Genomic DNA, 22880 nt, shown 5'->3' with positions numbered 1-22880 from the left:
CCCGACAATCTAGCCAGCTTTCTACCCACCTTGTAGTGCATTCATCCAGCCCATACTTCCTTAACTTGCTGACAAGAATACTGTGGGAGACCGTGTCAAAAGCTTTGCTAAAGTCAAGAAACAATACATCCACTGCTTTCCCTTCATCCACAGAACCAGTAATCTCATCATAGAAGGCGATTAGATTAGTCAGGCATGACCTTCCCTTGGTGAATCCATGCTGGCTGTTCCTGATCACTTTCCTCTCATGCAAGTGCTTCAGGATTGATTCTTTGAGGACCTGCTCCATGATTTTTCCAGGGACTGAAGTGAGGCTGACTGGCCTGTAGTTCCCAGGATCCTCCTTCTTCCCTTTTTTAAAGATTGGCACTACATTAGCCTTTTTCCAGTCATCCGGGACTTCCCCGGTTCGCCACGAGTTTTCAAAGATAATGGCCAATGGCTCTGCAATCACAGCCGCCAGTTCCTTCAGCACTCTCGGATGCAACTCGTCCGGCCCCATGATCAGAAGGGAAGAGGGAACTGATGTAGATGGCACAGTGAGAAATAATGTGACAAGGATTGGAAGTGGGATAATGGAAGAGAGGACAAAAGAAAATAAACACAGGAAGACAAAAGGAAATGAGAGAACAGATAAAGAGTAAAAGCAGGTGGAGATGGAGGTAGAAACAAGAAAAAAAGAGAACGCATTTTAATAGCCCATGCAGAGACCTCTGCAGATCAGGCCAGGCAATAAGCAAAAGTGAAGGCTGGGTGGTTTCCTCTGTTGCCCATGCTGAACATTTGGGAGAGACTGTCACACATCTGCCACCAGCTTTGCTGGGGTGAGGGGTCGGTTTGTGGCCCAGCAGGGGGAGATCAGAGGTAAATGTTTGGGGGAGGGGGTTTTGCTCTCTGGGACTCTATGGATAGCATCGTGCTGCCTCTCCCAGCTGCGCTATCAGAGAGAGGCAGAGCTCAGAGCCTGCTGCTCGCGGCACAGGCCCCTGCAGGAGAATCTCCTCAGCTGGGAGGAGTACAGGGCCTACGTCCCACAGCTGACCAGATATGGCCCCACCCTCGGAGGACCCCGCGGGCAGACACGGGGGCGGGATCCTGGCAGTGACTGGCGTGGGCAGGCCCCGGAGCGGTGCTCAGCGGGCTGCTCGCCCAGCAGCTCTCCCCTGGCGCTGGCGGGGCGGGCAGCGCGGGCGAAGTCGCTCTCTGGGGCAGCAGTTTGGGGCTGCTGAGGTAGGAGGCCCAGGCGCGAGCCCCCGAAGGCGGCGGGGGGAGGGGCCGCGCCCCAGGCCGGTGGGGGCCTCACTCCAGGAGTTCTGAGCGGGGGCGGGGCCTGGCGGGGGCGGGGCGGTAGGGCCCGCCCGGACCGGACTCTGTGACTTTCGCTCGGAGCGAAGCTTTGCTGGGGGCGGGGTGAAGCGGCGCGTGGTCGGGTCCTGCCGCCTCCGAGCTCGCTGCGCCGCTGGACCCAGGGTCCCGCGAGAGGGTCTGCGGGCTCCCCTCCCCCCGCCCGGTGCGTTCTCCGGCCGCCCCCTCACGGCGCCCCGCCCCGCCTCCCTCCCCCGGCGCGAAGGCTCCGCGCTGTTGGGGGAGAGCGGAGCAGGTGCCGCGGAGACGTGCCTGCTCCCGCGCCCTGAATTCAGGCCCGGCTTCTCCTGCGGCCGATTCCCGGCGGCGCTGGGCCCCCGGCAGAGCCGCTGTGGGTGGGTGCGGGCGGGAGAAGGGGGCGGGGTTGTTGGTCCAGGCTGGTTCAATTCCCTGCATTGCTCAGATTTCCTGTGTGGTGGGGCAGCTCCCAGCTGTGCCGTGGGCTAGGCCAGTGCCCTGGCAGGGTTGTGAAGGCCTCAGCTCTGTGGGGTGGGAGCCACCTAGGAGCGGCCGTAGGGGGTCAGACCAATGGTCCATCTAGCCCCCTGCCCTGTCTCTGGTAGGGGCTAGTGTCAGGTGCTCCACAGGGAAGGATCAGAACAGGTAATAAAGTATGTAGAAGACATCCAGAAAAGCAGGCCCCTAGTGCGGAGCGGGACTAGCTAGCACCCTGTGGTTACTGGTGTGTAAACAATGTAGCTTTCACACCTACCCACTTCTGAATAACTGAAGGCTGCTTCACGCCTGGGGGTGAACGTTTGCAGTCGCTTGGGGGGGTGCCTGCTCTGCCACAGATCGTTCGTGCAGTTCTTGGAGCCTGATTTTCAGAGGTGCCCAACACCTGCAGTTTCAACTGTAGTTTTTAGGAGCTAGGGATGCTCTGTAATTCTAAAAATAGTCTACTATTCAGTGAGCATTTAGTTCACTGGTAAATGTTAAATAGATCAAAAATAACTTGAATTTAGACTTTCAAGACTCAGCATTTGACAATTGTGTCATGTAATGTGGTCTGCCTGTTAGTTTTTACCCTTTCAATCGAGAGATCTGTGAATTTGGATTCTGGAAATAAAAAGCTATTTCTCCTTCTTTAATTCTTAGGGCCATGTGGAACAATATCACTGCATGCTCACTCTGGAGACCCTCTCCTAGCTTCATGTCTTCAAGAATCCAAACCTTAACTCCTTTATTCATAAGAAATTATAAGGACTTCTGCAAAGACAGACAAACAATATGGATGCTACAAAATAGTCTCTGCCAGGTTATGAAAAAGACTGTCCCCACATTGAAATGTAATATGTTTCCCCATTGTTTTGTAAGTAACGAAGCAAGATACGGACAGTATACAAAAACCTTCCCTGTTTTAGATGGACGTATCCCTTCTGTATGTGAACATGTGTTTGAAGAAAACTTAAGGAATAGTGAGGCTTGTATTCAAAGGTAATTGGCCATTTTTGTAATCGTTTGGCAACATTAGTATGTATAGAAACTTGACTATCCATGTAGTAGCCTATAGATAGCTAATTAAAAAAAGAATCTAGACATTAAGATTTGTAGCAGGTTTTTTACTACCTGAAAATTGTAAATGGTTCTTTTGCTGGGACTTATGGACACAACCTCTTTGCAAGGTGTTTGCTCAGCGTTTCCAAATGTCAACCCACTTATGTAGTTGCCTAAATATCAATTGAGGTGTCCAGTGTTAGGCACCCAAATTTAAAACATTTAGTCATGCTGTATTATTTTGCATATATTACTAAAAAGTAATTTTGTAGAACTTCATAAAATTTGCCATGTTTAGTTTTGAATGCAAAGGTGGTGGTGGTGACTCATATGTTTTCAAACCTCCAGTGAAATAGTAGGTTTCAGAGTAACAGCCGTGTTAGTCTGTATTCGCAAAAAGAAAAGGAGTACTTGTGGCACCTTAGAGACTAACCAATTTATTTGAGCATGAGCTTTCGTGAGCTACAGCATCCGATGAAGTGAGCTGTAGCTCACGAAAGCTCATGCTCAAATAAATTGGTCAGTCTCTAAGGTGCCACAAGTACTCCTTTTCTTTTAGTGAAATAGTAGATGACAGTTACCTCAATTAGTCGAGATTTACTCATAAAAGGAGGAAAGTGATTCATTTATTTTATGTATTTGTCCTTAAGGATCATATGGCAACAATTCAAAGGTCTTTACTCGGAAGTATGCTCCGTAAGCAAAACTATGTAAAAGATATGGTGCCCCCTTGTGGTGGTATTTAAATAGTTACTTACAATTCTTTGTTTTTTCTCATGAGACGTTTTAACATACACAGCGGTACTTACCCTGCAGGAAACCACAGTAGAAATACTGAATGATATACAGAATAATTCGTATATTGTTTGGTTAAACAATGCTTTTGGTTAAAAGTGACACTTGCAGTTGAAAAATATATATTTTAAAAAGGTTTTACTTAACTTTTAAACAGATGATTTCAAAAAGCAAATTTACTGTTCACCATTTATTCTGTTTCTTATTTACACTGTTCTTCTCAGACAGAATTAGGCTAGTCAGATTTAGTTTTGTGAAAGTACAATGCTGAAATGTTCACTTGGTGTAAAACGTTCTTTCTGCAATGGAGTTGGACATTAGTTTTTTCCTATCTGTGCCAATGGATAAGCTGTTTTCAGCACTTGTTGAGGGGAGCCAGGGAAGAAGCCAATGAATGGTTCCTTTTTCTAGAGTAGCAGAACTCTAAAAGTAAGGCTTGCCAAAAACCGAATTAAGGCTGGTAAACTGTGATAATCAATATTTGCTCTGCAGTGAAAATTCTAATCTGCAAGTGCTCGACATCTCTCAGGATCAGATGCTTCAGCTGTGACAATCAGTAACTGCTCAGTCACTTTTTAATTCTCCATAGATTGAGCTGTCTATACCGCTGATAATTTGATCCCATAAGTAGTTTAAAACATTTAACATTGCATGTATATGGCAATACCAAGGAAAAGACTATAGTTATTTTTCATTAAATTAAGCTTTGTTTTTGAAATCAGATATTCAGAGTTGCTTTGCAAGGTCAGTAAAGGAGGTGGAGAGAATGCAATCTTGCGCCATACTCAAAGGAACAAGAAGCTGCTTGTTCGTGAACGCCTAAGAATGCTCCTCGATGACGAAACTTTTCTTGAGCTGTCCCCTTTTGCAGGCGTTGATTTGCCATACGGTGATGTCCCTGCAGCTGGATGCCTCACTGGTAAGATTTGTGGCCTCTATAGTTGATGTAATGGGCTGCCTAAAACTTAAAATTTATTGTTATTGTATTAATCATATTTCTATAGCCTTTTTCATCTGGAGGGTTTAAAGTACTTTGCAAACAATAATAAGTTAAGAGGTAGTATTATCTCTATTTTATAGATGGGGAAACTGAGGAAAGAGAACTTAAATCTAAAGTGGCAGAGCTCGTCCCTTTGCACCATGGATGGGCAAGAGAGTGAAATGCCCCAAAGTGTAGGGTTTTCATTGGAGTAAGAGGCTCAGATTGGCCATAATCCATCACTGTAGACGATGAAAATTATTTCCCAGTAATAAATCATGATAATGATGCTAACGTTCTTGGAGAACAGCTTAGTAAAATCTCACTTTTTTTGCTGATTTTAATTTGTTTATCAAGCAAAAAAATTAATCTTAATATTTTAAGAGTTAAATTGAAGAGCATTATTATTTTGTATCACCCGTTAACTTTTATAACTAATGCCAAATAAAAGTTGCTGACTTTTAACTAGAGGCTGCCCAGTCAAATTAAGGGAGCTTGAGCCACTGAGTGATTAACACAGGAACTGTGGCTTTCATTTGTGAGTTGTTCTCAAACTACCAACTTGATATTTGGGTTCTTTCCAGTAGGTATTCAGAATGCATGACCAATTCCGCCTGTGTATCACTATTGAACTCTGGCATCTCTTTGCTGTTGCTGTGACCATCCAAAAAGTGTCAGAACATATTCATGTTCTATAAATAAGTATTCACTTACAGTGAAATTCACCCAATTCAGAGGGCCCTCACAAGCCCTTGTGTACACAAGCCCTTTGTTTAGTGCTGTTACAGGGAAACCTTGTCACAGGCACCCTACTTATAGCCATCTTCATGAGTACAGAGACAACCTGCTCAGGTTTCCCTCCATCCACCCATGGATCTCTCAGTGGCAGATTCAAACCCTTTCATTCATGTAAAGTGCCACAGCTCAGAGACCCCTCATAGTGAAAACCCTGAAGTAAAACAAGGTAGCAACTCTTCAGTCCTGTTCAAAAGTCAATATTCCCAGCTCACCCCCTAAGAGTCATTAGGCTCTCTGTCATAGTTCCTTTTGCCCCTGTACCAGGTCTCCACTCTCCAGGTCACGCACTTGTGTGCGCCAAGAATTGCTTCACTCACTTTTCACACCAACTAAGCTGGTTCTTACCCTTGTTCCTAGGGGCCTGTGCACAAGCTTTCCTATATCTTGGCAGGATTTCCCAGCTCTAGTCAGTTCTCCTCAGTACACATCACAAGCAGAAAAAAGTTACTGCTGTCTTTCAGGTCTTCAGCAGCTTTTCCTCAGGTTGTTCCTGCCATCTGTTCTCAGGCAATTCTTACCTGCCCTTTCTGTCTCTCCCAAGGCTGCAGGTGCCTTCTCTCAAGTCTAGTGGTGTGGCAGCTGACTAGTCACAGGTGCATTGGACCCTGCTCCCCCTTAAAGGATCCAGTCATCGTGTACTTAGGGTATTATGTGGGCCTCTCCACTGGGGAATTTTTTCTGTAAAACTTAAATGACCCACATTTGGAAGGGTGGTGAGCTAGCACATACTCTTTTACATGAAAAGGGAGTGAAATGAGATGAATGCTTGGGGATCATCAGTTCAGGGCTTAGTGAATGCCATCTGATAAAATAATTTGCCTTGTTGCATTTGAAAGTGCAGTTCTGTGGTGAAAAGCAGCTGGAAGAATGGTATAATGAGGTTCCATATTTATTGTTTCACTGATTCTTTATCAGATTTTCTCAGTTTTTACACAGATTTTTTCCCCCTAATTGCCTGTCCTGCAGACTCATCTGGAGAGCTGGGCTCACTCTTCATGTAATGTCAGTAGCAGAGATGTTTCAGGTCACATTGTTTTCATCTGTACAATGCCATTAGCCTTCACATTGTAATGCTACAGAGTAGGAGGTGTATTCTCCATACAATATCTGTGGCTTCACTGGCGTAGGGGTAAATACTGTAGAAAGCCTTACTGACATGCTGCTGCTACTGAAAAGAGTAACATGCACGTTGACTTCCTTGTTTAGTGTATGGAACTGTTGCAAAATGTCTACACTTGGGTTATCACAGAGCCCTTGATAAATGTCTGTGGGCTCTGTTTCAGGAATTGGAAAGATCTGTGGAATCTGGTGCGTCTTTATGGCAAATGACGCAACAATTAAAGGTGGGACCATTTATCCCATTTCAGTGAAGAAACAGCTAAGAGCTCAACAAATAGCAATTCAAAACAGACTTTTATCGGTATATCTAGTTGACAGCGGGGGAGCCTTCTTACCACTACAGGTAATAATGGAAATGGCACATTGTATGAAAATAGCCATTTTTTATCTGCATCAGATTACAGATTACTAATTACAGATTACAGGCAGTCCTCAACTTTATGACGTTCGACTTACGACATTTCTGAATTGACACTCAGATTCAACTTACGACAATTGGTTTTGACTTTATGATGCTCTGTCCCACAATGGAGTGGATTTCGGTTCCAAGTTATGATGTTTCGACTAATGATGCAGTTGTAAATCCGAGGACTTCCTGTAATTTTTAGAAGTGAATCTCATTGTTATGCTTTTTTGGCTGTCTGACTTTAACTTTTGTCCAAATCACACTCCACTTGAACTCTGCAATCAAATCAGAGTCTAGGAGATGTTTCTAACATCTAGGACAGTGGAAGTCATTCTGACTGATCTTGCATCTAAGCGAAGCCAACATGATCAACATTTAGAAACTCAAGTGTCTACATGGGAACAAATTGTTGACTCAGCAAACACTGGGAGCTCAAGTGAAGATCCCCTGGGTCTTCAGTGTGTTTGAGTTTGTATTTTCAGTATGAAAAAGTTTTGCAAAGACAAAGTATTTTTAATATAAAGTTTGTATTAATAATGCAGAGAAAATTGATGATAAATAGGCCCCTTAGTCTCCATTTTATTTTTTTCTCCTTGCTGTAATATGAGGAAGAAGGTTTGCAGAGGTCATTTTCACTGCATAGAATTCAGGTTTCTGCAAAGAATATGAGTACTCTTAGTACATATGACTTCTGCTGAAAAGCTAAAGCTGCGCCACCTGAAACATAAAGCAAAGCTTTGTAGACGGTAACCATCACTGAGCCAATTACTGAGTCAGCAGGAGCCCCTGTATGATTAAAGCCGCATCTAGTTTAATTCTGAATCCAGAAATTGCATTGAAAACAAAGGACAAAAAAGAAGCTCTGTTGAATTCATTTCAGAAATATACAATGAACATGAAATCTCCTATTCCCTGGTTTTAAGTCTGTGCCCATGTATCTAGTGAGAAATGGCTTCTGTGCCCCAGATGTCCTTGAATTTGAATAGATTGCCCTTTTACAGAACCAAGATCTGTGACTTCTCTCTGCCTTGTGCAGCACAGAAGGCCTAGTCATTTTTTCTGAATTAAGTTTCAGGTGGGCAGTACATACAATAGAGAATAAAAAAGTATCTGAAAGTTATACATTATGATTGTAACAGTGGTCCTCTATGAATCAGATATACTGTGCAACTTGTTTGCCTTTATGTTTGTCAAAACTAAAGGCAAAGTGTTGGCATTTTAAAATAATGTTGAAACTCTCTGGTAAAAATGTTGTCTTTTCTCTGCATTGTTAGGCAGAACTCTTTCCTGACCAGTCTCATGGTGGCCGAATATTCTACAATGAGGCAATAATGTCTGCTATGAAAATCCCTCAGGTACAATGTCATATTGGATCTGTATAAAGATGGCATAGTTGTTTCAAAGCTGAGAGTTAAACTATGAAGTTCTTGAGGGAAGTGGCGGTGATTAAGTATGTATTAGTGGGGATGATCTAAGGCTAAAGGGGACCTAGGTCAACCAAAATATGGGGTCCCAAATCTGGGTGTTGACAGCAGATTGAGGCTTGGGATTCTAATCACTGGGAGTATGTAAGTGAGTTGGAAGCGCTTGTGGGGTATGTGAATAGTATGGCAGGTGAAGGACAGGGAGTGCTGAGAGGATTTGGCAGCTAGTAGGAGGTAGTTAAGGCTTTTCTGCACCAAGGAAACAGCTGGTGCCCTATTCTTAAAGATGGGGTTCTGGAACTTCTTCCTAGTTAGCTAGATGATGGGGAAACATCTGACTCGCAATTCATTTTTAGGTGCCAAGAGACTTTCAAGGATGGCTGCCTAAAACTTAAAATTTATCGTTATTGTATTAATCATATTTCTATAGCCTTTTCCATCTGGAGGGTTTAAAGTACTTTGCAAACAATAATAAGTTAAGAGGTGGTATTATCTCTATTTTATAGATGGGGAAACTGAGGAAAGAGAACTTAAATCTAAAGTGGCAGAGCTCGTCCCTTTGCACCATGGATGGGCAAGAGAGTGAAATGCCCCAAAGTGTAGGGTTTTATTGGAGTAAGAGGCTCAGATTGGCCATAATCCATCACTGTAGACGATGAAAATTATTTCCCAGTAATAAATCATGATAATGATGCTAACATTCTTGGAGAACAGCTTAGTAAAATCTCACTTTTTTGCTGATTTTAATTTGTTTATCAAGCAAAAAAAATTAATCTTAATATTTTAAGAGTTAAATTGAAGAGCATTATTATTTTGTATCACCCGTTAACTTTTATAACTAATGCCAAATAAAAGTTGCCGACCCCAAACACTCTGCAGCCCCGCTGTGACAGCAGAGCTGCAGAATGCTTCCTGCGCAGCCTCAGGCTGGTGACACCTGATCCCTGCAGGCACGAGGGCGGGGGGTGAGTGGGAGGAGGCTGTGCTTGTTATTGTTGAAGATGAGCATTTTTTTCCCCTTGATTTCATTGTAAGCTGAAATTAATATTTATTGACATGTGTCAGTTTAATCAAATCCTGCCAAACCTACACATAATCTGTAAGATTCAGCAACAATACTATTGCAGAGAGAGCCAGTGTTACACTCATTAGAACCTCCTGTTCATGTACATTCTTTGTGTATTTCCCGGTGCACATACCTAACCTTCTACAGTTAAAAACAAATCTACCACTGGGGAATAATGAATGAACATGTTTAAAATAAAATATATAAAAAATATTGGTAATACAAGGTTTTGGGCCAGGATACAGTCATATATTCATAGATATTAAGGTCAGAAGGAACCATTATGATCATCTGGTTTGACCTCCTGCACAATGCAGGCCACAGAATCTCACCCACCTACTCTTGCAATAAACTTCTCACCTATGTCTGAGCTATTGGAGTCCTCAAATCATGGTTTAAAGACTTCAAGCTGCAAAGAATCCTCCAGCAAGTGACCTGTGCCCCATGCTGCAGAGGAAGGCGAAAAACCCCCAGGGCATCTTCCAATCTGCCCTGGAGGAAAATTCCTTCCTGACCGCAAATATGGCCATCAGCTGAACCCTGAGCATGTGGGCAAGATTCACCTGCCAGATACCCAGGAAAGAATTCTCTGTTACTCAGATCCCACCCCATCTACCATCCCATCACAGGCCACTGGGCCTATTTACCATAAATAGTTAAAGATCAATTAATTGCCAAAATCATGTTATCCCATCATACCATCTCCTCCATAAATTTATAGAGTTTAATGTTGAAACCAGATAGGTCTTTTGCCCCCACTGCTTTCCTTGGAAGGCTGTTCCAGAAAACTTCACTCCTCTGATGGTTAGAAACCTTCGTCTAATTTCAAGTCTAAACTTCCTGATGGCCAGTTTATATCCATTTGTTCTTGTGACCACATTGGTACTGCGCTTCAATAATTCCTCTCCCTCTCTGATATTTATCCCTCTGATATATTTATAGAGAGCAATCATATCTCCCCTCAACCTTCTTTTGGTTAGGCTAAACAAGCCAAGCTCCTTGAGTCTCCTTTCATAAGACAGGTTTTCCATTCCTTGGATCATCCTAGTAGCCCTTCTCTGTACCTGTTCCAGTTTGAATTCATCCTTCTTAAATGTGGGAGACCAGAACTGCACACAGTATTCCAGGTGAGGTCTCACCAGTGCTCTTGTATAACAGTACTAAAACCTCCTTATCTCTACTGGAAATACCTCGCCTGATGCATCCCAAGATCGCATTAGCTTTTTTCACGGCCACATCACATTGGTGACTCATAGTCATCCTGTGGTCAACCAATACTCCGAGGTCCTTCTCCTCCTCCGTTACTTCTAATTGATGCATCCCCAGTTTATAACTAAAATTCTTGTTGTTAATCCCTAAATGCATGACCTTACACTTCTCACTATTAAATTTCATCCTATTACTATTACTCCAGTTTACAAGGTCATCCAGATCCTCCTGTATGATATCCCGGTCCTTCTCTAAATTGGCAATATCTCCCAGCTTTGTATCATCTGCAAACTTTATTAGCACACTCCCACATTTTGTGCCGAGGTCAGTAATAAAAAGATTAAATAAGATTGGTCCCAAACGAGTCCCTAAAGTTAATTGAGAAAAAGCTTTTGTTTTGTGATTGCTAATCACCTAACTAATAATGCTCCCTTTTAATGTTCTTTCATTACATTAGAATTTAGCAGCCAGCTAATTTAATACAATTTTAAAATAAGACTTGTTTAGTTTGGTGCATAAAGATCATAAATCTCAAAAGTGCCTAAAATAGCTTACTACTACATTATTACAATAGTGTCCCTGCCCAAGCATTCTCCTTACTCAAATGTCTTGCTTTGTCCCCCAGGTGGCAGTGGTGTGTGGTTCTTGTACAGCTGGGGGTGCCTATCTTCCTACCATGGCAGAGGAAACTGTGATTGTAGACAAAATCGGTACTATGTTCCTTGCTGGACCCCCTTTGGTTAAAGCTGCCACAGGAGAAGATATCTCTTCTGAGGACCTAGGAGGAGCCAGTATGCACTCTAAGTAGGTACAGTGTTTTTATAAAAAATGGGGCTCAAATAATATGTTTAGTAACAAAAGATATGCCAGATGTCTGCAGTGACAGCACACTGTCTGATCCTAAAGATAGGAAGTATGTCTTGAAAACACATGAGAAATTATACATAAGTGACTTTTTATAGAGCCTTTTTGCGCATACATGGGAGTGCGATAGTGCTAGAGATACATTCATTTAAAAAGAACCCACCAAATATATAATGTAACGTAAGTGTATAACAGCTAAGTATTGTTATAATTCTTTTAATTTCGTATTTTACTATTTCTGCTCAAACAATCTCTCCATTTCAGGGCCTGCTCCTCAGATCTTACACACTTGACTTCATTAGGAATTCAATAGGAACTCCAGGATCAGGCCCATAATTGCAACTTACCCTCACACAGTATCTGAGGAGGAAGAAAGCTATTGATTTATTTACATTAGCAGAGAGGAAGGATGGTCCAGTGGTTAGGCTGCTAACCCGGGACTAGGGAAACCAGGGTTCACTTCCCTGCTCTGCCACAGACTTCCTGTGTGATCTTGTGCAAATCAGTTAATCTCTGTGCCTCAGTTCTCCATCTTGCAGGGGTGTTGTGAGGATAAGTGCATTTAAAATTTGTGAGGCACTGAGATACTAGGGTAATGGGGGCCAGATACATACCTAATTTGGAGGCATTAAAGTATTTCGCTGCAAGAAAGAAGCTGGATGCTTGTAAAAACAGCTGGAAACAAGGAGCCAGCTTTTCTGCCTCTACTAGTAATCTTTGCTTCCTGAGAGGAAATGTGAGCTGAACTCAGAAGGGACTAGAGCATCTAGCAGGACAGTTTCAAGTATCTAAACACTTCCTTATTATTTTTCCATGTAAGAAATTGCTGTTGTTGCCAAAAGAATGTTTTTGCAGCTCCAGATAGGAGGGAAGGTGGGTTCTGTCTTCACTGTGCTCTGCATTGTAGACAACTCCACTGCTCCCTGGGCTTGGCAGACTCAGAAACTCTACCCCAGAGCCTGCTGGGTTGGATGCTGTGATTGAGCAAAGATTAATCTGAAGGTTTTGGGTATCTCCTTGCCATTCAGATAAATGGGACCGTGCAGTATATGAAAAGTTGGTTTCTTTATTTCCAGTCCTGAAATTCTGCTGGTGTAAAGAAGTTGCAAAAATTATTTTTCTCTTTATCATTTCAAATATTGTATCCAAAATATATGGAAGATGAGTACAAAAGCTTTTTCCTTTAATATAGCTAACCATCAAAGTAGTAAAGGGAGAAATTCTCTCCTCCCCTCTCCACTGTGGATCTTTTGTTGTTTAGACTGCAGTTGTTCCAGACACAGCACTTCCATTCACTTACATGAGAGATCTGCACCTCAAACAAGAACAAAAATGCACAAAGTCCTCAGTGAGTCTGGAAATCCACAATGCAAATGATAGAAGTGATTTTTTTCCTCTTTAATCTTTAGCATCAGTCCTTAATTTTTCATTAATGTAGTCTGATGTCCTGAACTTTCATTTTTATTATGTATTTCTAAAATGTCATTGTCCTTCAGAGTCAGTGGCTGTGTTGACCATTTTGCATCTTCAGAAAAGGAAGCGTATGAATGTGTTAGAAATATTATCTTGACGCTAAATTATGAACTTCCACCAGAGGAAACTTTGGAGTATGATGATCCTCTGTACAGTGCTGAAGAGCTCCTGGGGCTTGCACCACGAGGTTATAGCTATACTCTACATATAAAACTGGTAAGGAGGACAAATGCTACAGTAGTTCACAATTTTTAGGTGTCTGCTTAATCCAATATCTGCATATTAAAAGAAAGCATGCTACATGAAATACTCAGGTTTCAGAGTGGTAGCCATGTTAGTCTGTATCAGCAAAAACAACGAGGAGTTCTTGTGGCATCTTAGAGACTAACAAATTTATTTGGGCATAAGCTTTTGTGGGCTAGAACCCACTTCATCAGATACATGGAGTGGAAAATACAGGAGCAGGTGTATGTCAGATTTGTGTCCATTTATTCTTGTCTCACATATCTGACATCAAAAACCAGTAGGAGAACACTTCAGTCTCCTTGGTCACTCAATAACAGACCTAAAAGTGGCAATCTTCAACAAAATAACTTCAAAAACAGACTCCAGCGTGAAACTGTAGAACTGGAATTAATTTGCAAACTGGGAGTGGTTAGGTCATTATAAAAACCTAAACCTAATTTCCCCAATACTAATTTCTCCCTACTGTAACTCACCTTCTTGCCAACTGTCTGAAATGGGCCACTCTCATTACCACTTCAAAAGTTATCTTTCTTCTCTTGGTATCCTACTGTCAATTGAATTATCTTTTTAGACTAACCTTCCACTTGATAAGGCAGTTTGCATCTTTTCATGTATTTTTACCTGCTCCTGTATTTTCCACTCCATGCATCTGATGAAGTGGGTTCTAGCCCACGAAAGCTTATGCCCAAATAAATTTGTTAGTGTCTAAGGTGCCACAAGGACTCCTCATTGTCTATGAAATACTCAGTGTTGCATATTATTGTTGCCAAGGACCTGACTGCTATGTCAGCTCCTCTTTCTGTCTTGAATATATTTCAGAGTGTAATGGCAAAGGTTCCTCGTGGGTGAGTAAAAAAACAAAAACACTTTGTAGAGAGTAGAGTAACTGCACCAAATGATTCTGGAAGTACTACTCCTCCCACATGCCTGGGCATGTAGAAGCTTGGAGTGCTTCAGAATCCGTGTGCTTTGCATCTTTGTGGCTGATTTAAGGAACTGCAAATCGTTGGAAAATGGTTTTGATGCTTGTTGTCCATTTCCCAGTAGACAAAGCTACACATCACAGAAACCACTCCTACAGTTGGCACTAACTTGTACCCTTGCTGGTAGTCTCAGTTGAGAGGTCAAGGAATGAGTGAATTAAGGAGTCTGACTCCCTCCCATCCTCTGGTGGTCCCTCCAGATCAGACACATTAGTGGGGCAGTGTGGGGAAACTTGGACTGTCACTCTTCATGTTACAGGTGGTCTGTGGATATACAGAGGATTTTGGTCTCCAGGGATATTAGTCCAGCATCTTTTGCCAGCAATAAATTCTAACAATTCAGGGGTCTTGGCTTGATTTCGAAATGGTCCTCTTAGAATACACCTGAAAAATTTATGCGCATGTGTGGTTTAGTGCAGTGTTACTTGTGCACACAAACCAGGTAATTGCACTCAAAAGAGCCTTTTTTTTGCTTGTACAAATGTGGGTTTTTGGTCATGTGAATGACTGCTCACCTTTTAGAGGCCAAGTTTAAAGTTTGTTTCCAGGTAGCAGGTAATCAAGTACTAACAAAAGTTTGTTTTCATGCTCATTGCATATTTTTAGATTTAATAGATTTTTAAAGCCTGAAGGACTATTATGATCTACTCTGAGCTTCTGAATAGCACTGGCTATAATTTCTGGTTGGACAGAGCGTAAGTTTAGAAAGACATCCAATCTTGATTTAAGTTTCTGATGAAAACAAGTAATTTCCTTGTAGATTTTGAGCCGTCTGATAGATGGAAGCAGGTTCCAGGAATTCAAAGCTGAATATGGAACAACATTAGTAACGGGATTTGCCCATATGGAAGGGTAAGACTGCAAGAGTATATTATAAAAAATTCAGACTCTGTTGGTAAAGAAGCTTTTGTATCATTATTAGGTCTTTTAGTATGTCCAATTAAAAAACAAACACCTTAAGTTAGAGTTCTGGATGGTTCAAGTGATTGATAATAAGATAGCTCTAGTTAGCCTAACATTTTACCTCTGGATTCTGAATTTAGACTTGGCCAGGTCAGTAGTGGCTGAGAGCTATTACAAGATGATGGCTGGTCTGTGGCCTATATGAAATGAGTTGGTGATTCAGCCCAGTGTCTAGGTGGACAGGTGTCCACATCCCAGTTGGTACTTTGCTGACAGTCTCAGCAGATTCATTAAGCAATGAAAAGGCTTGGACACTGAACCTCTCAAAGTGGCCCCGTAGAGCAGGGCTCAGGTATATAGGTGAGGCAGTGTGAGTGACCTTGCATTGCCAGTTCCTGTACCGTGCCACTTCAGTGGATAAGAAATTACTTCATCCTCTAAGGCTGTTACTCTGGCACATTTTACTAGCACTGAATTCACTCTCAATCTTTAAAATATCAAAATAAATATTTTAGGCCCATTTTGTGAGTCAGAGTAACCTGATAGCCCCTTTCTCTTTAATAAATGTTTAAGTTTATCACTAAACAGTGCTAGAAGGTAAATCATTTTGCTAAAATTAATATAGCATGCTACTCTGCTTAACAGTCAAGTTAATTGATTTTTCCTCTGAGACAAGCTGAATATTTGAGACACACATTCCATTATGCTGAAAAGACAGATTATACAGCTGAGTATATTGGGCAAGTATATTTTGCTTGCTGCCATTAGCAGTTTGAGAGTTTGTCAAGCTGAGACCATTCATAAGCAGCCATCTTTAGAGTTACTAGTATTTACTGGCCTTGTGTGAATCCTGTTGAATTTCTTATTTAGACTCCCTGCTCTAAACAAATCACAGCTTTGACAAGCGTAATCTTCATAATAAACTAGAAATCTAGTTTAAGCTTAGACTTACAGCTGTTGAGTGTATAACATAGTACAGAATGTCCATTATCACTGCAGAAGGTACAGAATGTTAGCATGTTTGTTTTTCTTTTAGCTGCACAGTTTATCCTTCAGAATCTGAGTAGGATTTGCTCATGAATAAACTAGAAAGAAATAATAATCACAGCCTAATCTTTTTTCTGGCAACAGGAATTGAAGCTTTGCCATTCAAACGGGTCCAGCCTGCCCTTCCTTTTTTTTTTTATACCATGTAGAGCCCCAAAGTCCTAACCCCATTAAGCAGCATTTTTGGACTAGCATTTAGGACATTTAATGAAGCAAGTCATTGTTAACTAAACAATATAAGTTGGATGTGGGGAAGGAGAAAGTGGTAGTAAATGAATTTCTAATCTATTTTCAAGCGTTTCCAAAGCGACCAGCGCTGCATGAAAACAGGGCTTTCAGTTAGAGCACCAAGAGTGACCTCTTTTATGTTACACTCTGTGTGATCTGGTGCTTAAATGCTCAGTATGTGCTAAAACAGACCATGTTAAGTTATCAGATACATTCAGTGCATACTTATCTTGAGATCTTGTTTATTCAGAAGCACAAACATACATGGCAGGCTTCTGTAAAGTTGAACCTTAGAACCAACACAAATGTTGATCCTGATTAAAATGTGTGGTTTTGAATGACATTTTATAGAGGAGGAATATTTGACATGTTTTGTTTGACATAAACATTGTTTGTTTTTAAAGAAACTGTTCAGAAATAAAAAGGCTTTTCAAAAACACATTTGGTTTCAAATGTAAATAGGGGATAGTGGATGTTAACTAGACACACATTGTATGTCACACTAAGTGATGAGGAACAGAGTCAGGACTCCTGGGTTGCATTCATAACTCTGCCCACTATCTCACTGTGACCTTGAGGAAGTCACTTAACATTTCTGTACTTCATCTAAGTTTATTTATCTGTTAAATAAGTACGACACTTCCCTGCTCCACAGGCATGTTGCAAACTCAGTGTTAATAAAGCACTTAGAGATCCTTGAATGAAGGCAGCATGCAAGTGCAATTTGTGTATTATTTTGAGTGTCTCTTGAAGGTGCTCCTATAGAACTGTTGCTAGTAAAGCCGAATATTATTTTTGTTTACTACAGGCAACACTCTTACCAATCTCAATCTACAAAAATGAAAGTGTTCCTATGTTTGTTTTGTTAGACACCTAGTTGGGATAGTGGCTAACAACGGTGAGCTGACTCATGATGCTTCTCTAAAGGGCAGCCACTTTGTACAGCTGTGTAGTCAGCGATGCGTTCCTATCCTGTTTCTCCAGAATACTGCTCCACATGCACCAGAGCCAACAAGTCTCTCACAGGTATGGCACCGTAATTCGAGAATGAGAATGTAGTTCCCAGTTCGTCCTGACTCATTTTTCACATTGACAAAGTCTCTATTCATTTTGTTAAGAATCACAATCTTTGTTTCAAACTTACTCATTTTGATGATAAAACCAACTAGGTTCTTAGGCATTTCATTCTTAGACCTAGACTCGAGTCACCATTTTCCCCCTAGTATTACACTCATCCACATTCTCTTGCTTTAGCAATGCTATCCATTAACCTGGGTTGGCAGGGTGTCCAGCCTTCACTGCTCGTAGTAAAAGTTAGCACTCAGTGCTTTTCATCTCAAAACGTTAACTAGTCAGTTCTCACAACAGCCTTATCAAGGAGGTAATGAAGTATTATCTGTATTGTACAGATGGAGAAACCAAGGCAGAGAGTTAAAAGTTACTTGTCCAAGGCCACAGAGAGCATCGGGATAGGTTTAGCCCTAGGTTCTATGAGCAGAGAACTCCTCTCTCTATGCACCCATTTCTTTCCTAGCCCTACTCTTCCTGTATGCCCCTAGCATTTGGGATCAAGCCTGGTACAGCCGCAATGCATCTGAGCTTTACTAGCCTAGACAGAGAGACAGTCACTCCAGGATCCAGGGCTTATGTAGCAAAGCAGTGCTCCACTACCAACATAGGTTATAATTATTTCACTGATTTATAGTTTTATGGCCTATGCTATAATACTCACTTTTATGCTGTGCTCTTCCTGATTTATTTGTTCTGAAAACATTGATCACTTAGAATTTTATGCAAAGAAATCTTCAGATGCTTTATAAGTTTGATTAGGATGAGGGGCATCTAGAAAAAATATTTAAGAACTAAACTGTCTTCATCTGTATTTTAATTTCAGGCAGAGGATCACACCAATAAATTAAAGGCACAGGCCTCCATGATGGCTGCAGTTGCTTGTGCTGCTGTGCCCAAGATAACCCTTGTAATTGGTGGCTGTTACGGGAATGAAAGTTATGCCATGGTATGGTTAATATGTTGGGTAATATTTGACTTGTCACAGGTTTCCATCTGTTTCAGCCAGCCATTGGAACACACGTGTAATTCCATTCATTATTGTAATTTTAAAATAGGAGCTGCTTCATAAAGTAACTCTAAGTTTGGTCCCTATCTGTGAAAGCTGGGTGTCCGTTGTGAAAGTTAATTCTCTGAAACTGCTCACACTAAGGATCAAATGCTGCCCTTGTTCCTCAGCTGAAGTTTATTAGTCTCAGTGATCAAGGGTCATATGTTTCTTAGTGAATTGGAAATTAGAAGTATAAGAAAATATCATAGGCAGTGGGGACTACTCAGACACTTAAAGTTAAGCATGTGTATAAACACAGTTACACACTGATCGGTCAACTCACATCCTGTAAGGTGCTGAATGACCAGAACTCTAATTGAACCCAATGAGAGTTTAAGTTGTTCAACACCACCTTGAGCCAGGTCCTTTAGCATGACTTTAACATTTATAACATGGATACATGCATTTGTTTCAGTTAGGCTCAACAGACTAAGTTAATAGTCACTATTAGTTATTTAGGCCAGAAATTTTATATATATATAAAAATGTAAAAATATTGTTAATGCCTTTTTATATGTAGATATAAACAAAGACATTTTAAAAAATGCAACAGAAAAATTAAGCAAACACAGATCATGCTAAAACTTGTAATTTTGGTTCATACCTTTAAAGTCACACATTATTGCAGGGAATGTGATTAATTCACTTTAATATGTTGAAGTGTTTTAATTGATCCCTATAAAGACTTTAAAGAATTGGTTTAAGTCTGATAGGGATCATGTGCCGAAGGAGAATATACACACCTTAAAAACCATTAAATTTTGTTCTTCAGGGACCTGATTGAATCATCCTATGTGAATGGCTCATTTTAAGCTCCTGGAGATTGAATAGTTTGTCTCACTTTCTTTCTTTAAGTGTGGGAGGTCATTTGATCCAAACTTCCTGTTCCTGTGGCCTAATGCAAGAGTTGCCCTTGTGGATTCAAGACATATTTCCACATTCCCACAAGCTAGGGATGATGACTGCATAGGAGATGACTCAGAGTTAAAGCATCTAAAAGAAAAGTAAGTATTGAAAATAACCCCCTTAATTATGGTTATGATTAAATTAATTTCATTTTTTTTCTTTAGTTTTATCTTCCAGACCAACACACCTACTAAATATCTCACCAACCAAAGCAGCTCTACCTTGCATATTTCCTTTGCATGTGGAATTACTTAGGGATCAAATTCTGTCTGTAGATATATACTGGACACCCACTGATTTCTATGGTGGCGTCACACATGCATCCCAGAGTAGGATTTGTGCCCTATTCACTTTTGCTTCTGTTTCTCTGCTTTGACTTGTCGAGTGAATTTCCTATTCTGGAGTTTTAAAACTTCTGAAATACTCTCTTATCTAGGCTAGACGAAGAAAGCAGTGCATTTCACTCCTCTGCTCGACTCTGGGATGATGGCATAATACTGCCACAGAAGTCTAGGAAGGTAGGCTTTTTCCTTACATTAAATGCACATGTCCACATAAATCATTCAGGTTCTTCTCACCTTTTCTCTCCATGCCAATCTATCCAAAATGCTCCTGTTGCAGTCCTCTTCCATTCTGGTTGCTTTGATCATGGAACCGCCTTGAATTCCTTAATTGGCTTTAATCTCCTTGACGTTTCCTTTAAGGCCCTATATAATCTAGTCTTCACCTACATCTCCACTTTTTAGGGAATGAGGAATTTAAAAAAAAAATTCTTCCTAATCCTCTTTCCTTGTGCTGCATTTTTCTTTCTTCTACTCTTGGCTTCTAATTTGCCCCTTATTCTTGGAATGGTCTTCCTGTCTTACCTGCTGTACATCCACTTATTCAGATCTTTCCTTAAAACCCTCTGCTTCCCTTTGTGCCGCCTCATTATCTAGATTTCCTGGATACATGTCCTCTGTCTTGTCGTCTTATTTATTAATAAATATTTAAGAGCCTAGTGTTCTCTATACTTTGACACAGTAAGCTCTTTAGGGCAAGGATCTTGTCCCACTGATGTATATTTATGGTACTATATAAGTGATTTTTAATATTTTCTTTAGCATTTTGTGGAAACTGTTTATGGGAGACTGATGTATCTTTCACATATTTGAGCTCACAGACGCATTTAAATACATCTGTCTAGAAATTAAATTTGGAAAGAAAAATGCACAGTAATCGGGGAGCTATCCATACCTGCCTCCTCAAGCAATTCCATTGGGACACCAAAGTTCATTTTCCTTGCAATTCTGAGCAGTCTTTTTACTATACTATGTTGCCTCTTACCCCAGTTCTCACTCTGAGTTGCAGATATCCACCTAAATGGAGAAATGTGTGCTCACATCTAAGCCTGACTAATAGGCCTTTCTGTGGTAATATGCTCTGTTAGTGGTGGGGTGTTTACTATTAAAGCAGGAACAAAAAAACCCCTTAATTTCAATAAACAAGAGAAATGTATGTAGTGAACTTGGGGAAAAGTGTCTTTCTATATCAAACTGTGCCAAACATGATCTGAGTCTCTTGAAATCAGTATATTTAGAAAAATCAATCACATTCTAATATAGAAATTGTAATTTCCTTACTTTAAAATTGAACAAATGAAAGGATCATATTTTTCAAGACAAAAACTGGACAAGGTATTGATCCATGGGAGACCAAAAAAAATTATTTTCTAAAAGATTAAGTCTTGAGAAAAGGAGCAGGATAGTCAGTTCTTCTGTGCAATTGGGAATACCAGTAGTGCAGAGTTGTAATGACATTTGGATTGGATGATCAGTCTATCACTCCAGGGAAATGTGTGTTGGTCAAACAAAAGGGGTAGGGCAAGATAGTTTAATAATCAAAAATGTACACTTTTGTCATTAGTTACTTGAAATTAATAATCTTTCTTCAGTTGCCTAAAGTAGAGTGACATCTGTTTGCTCCACACGTTCTGTTGAGCTCCCAAGGACATTTCTCCGTCTTCCTTCCCCCAGCAAAATATTGCTCTATTTTTCTTCTACGTGTGCATATGTTAGTTTTTGACAATTAATCATTTTTAAGCATCAGTTCTATGAAAGAGATAAAAACAAAAGCATTATCTGAGTTTCTAAATATAATGTAACTTCTAGTATTCACAGTTTCTGGAAGATTAATTGCTTATCCAGTTTTCTCTTTCATCAGGTGATTGCACAGTGCTTAACAATTATGAAACAGCAGAAGTACCAGACTGTATCTCTGCAACGATACCCCGTTATCAGACTGTAATCAAACTGCCATTGGCAAATAATTGGATTTTTAAGAATGCCAAAATACAATTTTTTAAATGGAAGTGATTTTCTAACAGTTTGATACCTTTAGTATAACTTGAATTAGTTCTAGAAACTGTCAGTATACAAAAAGGAAGCTCAGATTTCAGGTTTGTATATTGATCCTTGTTGCGCTAGCAAATTTGAAAATTATACTGTATGAAAAGAACAAGGAAAATGCAATTAATAAACTTTTGGATCTTGACACTTGTTCTGTGTAATGAAACAAACTCCTTTGTGCAAAAACTATTCTTGGGTTATTAACATTCACACTTCGTATATGAAATGTAAGAGCAAGCTGTAGTTTCTCAGTCTACAATAACAAAACAATTAAAAGTAATAAATTGAGTGGAAGCTGATACTAAAAATAAAGGCTTTACTCTTCCCTGCATATTTGCTTTAAAGTCACTATACCAAGAGTGGGCAAACTATGGCCCAGGGGCCGCATCCAGCCCTTCATACATTTTAATCCGGCTCTCGAGCTCCTGCTGGGGAGCAGGGTCCAGGGCTTGCCCTGCTCTGGGGTTCCAGCTGGGAGCAGGGTCGAGGGTTCCACGCAACTCCTGGAAGCAGCAGCATGTCCCCCCTCCAGCTTCTAAACATAGGGGCAGCCAGGGGGGCTCCACACGTTGGCCCAGCCCCAAGCACCACCTCCACAGCTCCCATTGGCTGGGAACTGTGGCCGATGGGAGCTGCCTAGCTGCATCTCCGTGTAGGAACCAGAGGGGGTTGAGGTAAGTACCAACCAGAGCCTGACCCCCTCCCATACCCCAACCCCCTGCTCCAGCCCTGATCGCCCTCCAAACCCCTCAGTCTCAGCCCAGAGCGCTCTCCTGCACCCCCAACCCCTCATCCCCAGCCACACACTCCTCTGTATCCCAGCCCGGAGCCCCCTCCTGCACCCTGAACTCCTCATTTCTAGCCCTGCCCCAGAACCTGCATGCCCAGCTGGAGCCCTCACCCCCTCCCACACCCCAACCCCCAGTTTTGTGAGCATTCATGGCCTGCCATACAATTTCCATACCCAGTTGTGACCCTTGCGTGCACTATACTGTCAAACTTCTTAGCATTCATCAGTGTAAACAGGGGCTGAAGGGATCCATCTTGCTTCTGAACTAGTTTGTTG

General features: G+C 41.2%; 1 protein-coding gene across 4 annotated transcripts; it reads left to right on the top strand.

The window, feature by feature from the left end:
- The first annotated feature begins 1109 nt into the window (after window positions 1–1109).
- LOC125640888 (methylcrotonoyl-CoA carboxylase beta chain, mitochondrial) lies at window positions 1110–21959 on the top strand. Of its 4 annotated transcripts, none has more exons than XM_048859992.2 (13): window positions 1110–1230; window positions 2464–2802; window positions 4380–4576; window positions 6718–6896; window positions 8234–8314; window positions 11284–11462; window positions 13019–13211; window positions 14985–15076; window positions 17272–17428; window positions 18297–18419; window positions 19377–19525; window positions 19864–19945; window positions 21630–21959. In XM_048859992.2, the coding sequence occupies exons 2-13, from the start codon at window positions 2468–2470 to the stop codon at window positions 21711–21713; spliced, it is 1851 nt and encodes a 616-aa protein (XP_048715949.2). In that variant the 5' UTR covers window positions 1110–1230; window positions 2464–2467; the 3' UTR covers window positions 21714–21959. The 4 variants fall into 4 exon arrangements, with proteins under 4 accessions (XP_048715949.2, XP_048715948.2, XP_048715950.2 ...); XM_048859991.2 differs by lacking the exon at window positions 1110–1230 and adding an exon at window positions 1382–1510; XM_048859993.2 differs by lacking the exon at window positions 1110–1230 and adding an exon at window positions 1591–1700.
- Window positions 21960–22880: the final 921 nt, after the last annotated feature.

This window comes from Caretta caretta, chromosome 8 (assembly GCF_965140235.1).
Source record: "Caretta caretta isolate rCarCar2 chromosome 8, rCarCar1.hap1, whole genome shotgun sequence".
In the NCBI taxonomy this organism is placed as follows: Eukaryota; Metazoa; Chordata; order Testudines; family Cheloniidae; genus Caretta; species Caretta caretta.
This window is presented reverse-complemented; position numbering and strand designations above follow the sequence as displayed.